The sequence below is a fragment of the Anneissia japonica genome, unplaced genomic scaffold (genome assembly GCF_011630105.1).
Source record: "Anneissia japonica isolate Jap-2015-1 unplaced genomic scaffold, ASM1163010v1 scaffold288226_len153066_cov224, whole genome shotgun sequence".
Lineage (NCBI taxonomy): Eukaryota > Metazoa > Echinodermata > Crinoidea > Comatulida > Comatulidae > Anneissia > Anneissia japonica.
In genome coordinates this window covers 101,234-103,894 of record NW_022717227.1, presented here as the reverse complement: position 1 = coordinate 103,894, position 2,661 = coordinate 101,234, and the positions used below count along the sequence as shown (strand labels likewise).

The following is a 2,661-nucleotide window of genomic DNA, read 5'->3' as shown; positions in this document are numbered from 1 at the left end:
GGAGAATTAAAATCTCCTATCTGTAGTCTGAGTTTAGTTCGACCTAAAACTGGAAAAATGTCATGAATTTAAGAGTGTGAGCAATAACGATATGAGAAAAAAAAAAAGACAATTTCACTAAAAAGATTATATTTTCTGTATTATCTAAAATGAATTGTATATTTTTTATGTGCAGTTTTTATTTTCATTGAAATTTGTGTGCAGGACCATTCTTAGATAGAGGTATTAACACCAGAGTAAAATTGAACATGTCCAAAAATTGGATGTTGAAATTCTCTTCACTGTCTCTTACCTGGTCTAGCCATATTGGCAGGCGTAGTCTATTACTTCTTGAACTGTAAGACCAGCATCGAGCATAGAAACTGAAAATTCATAAATATATGAGTATGAATTTCTTTCTTTCTTTGTAAAGTTTGTTCAATTGCTCACAAGCTATATTTTATAGTAAATGGTCTTCACAGCCACTCTAACAAGATGTATAATGAACCTCACCCTGGATATAAAACAAATATGGTGTGAGTGGTTTCACTATAGCCATTTTAGAGGTTCTGGCAATATTTTGGTAATACAGTAACTGTACCTGTTACATTGTCCTTGGTGCACTTACTGACATGGATCACTTATAAAAACAAAATATTGAGGTAACATTGCTGTATAATGGTATAAATAACTGTCTGAATAGACCATGCATGCTGATGATAGTATTAATATTTTTGTCATCATTCACATACTGAGGAAGTGCTTTATTTTATTTCTAGAAAATTGCTAAGGCCTAATAATATTGCAGGAATGTTACCAAATTTTACTAGTACTGTATTATCAATTTCCTCCCGGAAGCCAGTGCCAATTAACCGGTATCACCATCCGCAGCAAAAATATAATTAAGCCTAGGCCTAGCCTAGGTATTAAGAAAAGCTCATCATTTAAAATAAACAGATCTCCCAGATCTGGATTCTTGGGATCCCAGAGCCTATCAGCCTGATGCACTGTCCGTGTCATTGACATTATTGTATTGTAAATTTGAGATTATCAGGTCTAAGTCAAACAAATTATGGAGGTAATACTATACCTAGGCTAGATGTCATTATGGTCAAATAAATAAATTAATAAATTAATTTAGTTTAGTTAAAAACTGTTATACCTGGCCTGGCCAAGCCAACAAAAGAAGAAGTTACGAGTCGCTGCCCATAATTATTATAATAAATAGGGCTTAGGCCTAGGGGCCTAGGGGCCTAGGCCCTACTAAAAAATTAAAAGATAAAAATTACAATCAGTAGTAGGCTGAGGGCTAGGCAATGCCGGCGCAAATGCCCAAGCTCAAGGATAAGCCTAGCCCTAGGCCTATAGACTGGCGCTGCTTATTATGTTAGGCCAAACAAGGCCTAGAAAAGCATATTTAGCTAGGCTAGTAGTCTAGCGTAGGTATCTAGCTAAATCAAGCTAGCTCCGTCGCCGCCTGCCTAGCCTTCTTGCTCTTCCATGACTGAAGAATAAATACACTCTAAATAATATGATATGTACTTGGGTATAATTCAAAAACACAATAAAATTATTACCTTGAATAGATTACAAATAAACCGATCAAACGTTGTCTTGATTTAAATATTAAAACCAGGTCTCCTTAGAAATTAATTTCATTAAACCTAGGCCAACGACTTCAGAGAAATCACAGAGCATTCACAACATTGGCATGCAGCACCACCAATAGCGTAACGTAGGGGTCCGATGGTACGGTACTTCTGAAGTTGTAAATGTCGCCATCTATAGTATCAAATTATTTTATTTAATTTTTTTTTTGAATGGCGTGTCAATTCTCGTTATATTTTATATCAGAATAATTATTGCTCTTGAAAAAAAATAGATACCTAAATGGTACATGTGGCTACTGAGCTCATAATAAGAAATACTGGTGTGGCGCTTTTCATGCACGTTCCCATGTTACATATCTCGCATTCCTGTAATACAGTAGGCCTATCATAGGTCCAATGTCGTAGTAAATTAACACTTTAATAAAAAAAAAAAAAAAAAAAAAAAATACTTGTGTATTCATTGTATTATTTATTCATCTTAACACTGTATACATTGTATTTAAAATCCAAAATCTTTAGTTACACAAAAGGTAATAATATACTCTTAAGAGCCACGACGCGGTGCTTTTTTGAGCATTTAGGGTAATTAAAAACTACTGAATCCACGATTTTGTAACAAGATAGCAATGAAGGCTTTTATTTTAGTTATAAGTCGGTTTATTACAGAAAACGTATTTTTAAAAACTTGTTATCACTTGCAAATTGACATTTTATTGAACATTTCAAACATTTTTGCCTGCAATCTGGATGTTTAATTTTGTGAATGAAAATTTTCCAAATAGTTGTCTGTACTGAACACGATGGATCAATCAGCATACATTGTGTAATATTTTTAGCCCATTTCTTGTGTTGAACTTTTTGGTTCCTGAAAGCTGTATAACCTTAGCTTTTATGGTTACGAGTTAGTTGCTTACACTCGAATTCAAAGAATGTTTTGGGTTGATAAATTCCTAAATTTGGAATGGTATCTCTTCCAACTGCTTTATTTTAATGTTTGAGTTTATAAGAATATTGGTCCCAAAATACCTCAACTTCACTGGACTTTGGTTTTCAATAGTTCTGGAATTCAGCA

At 33.7% G+C, this 2,661-nt stretch overlaps 1 protein-coding gene across 1 annotated transcript in view; it reads right to left on the bottom strand.

Moving 5' to 3' along the window:
- LOC117110147 (dual specificity mitogen-activated protein kinase kinase 4-like) overlaps positions 1-1,728 on the bottom strand; it is a gene marked incomplete in the record, with an annotated part of 14,496 nt that extends 12,768 nt beyond the window's left edge. The window contains 2 exon segments of the mRNA XM_033252757.1: positions 293-362; positions 1,557-1,728. Of these exon segments, the coding sequence (XP_033108648.1) occupies positions 293-305 (13 nt within the window).
- Positions 1,729-2,661: the final 933 nt, after the last annotated feature.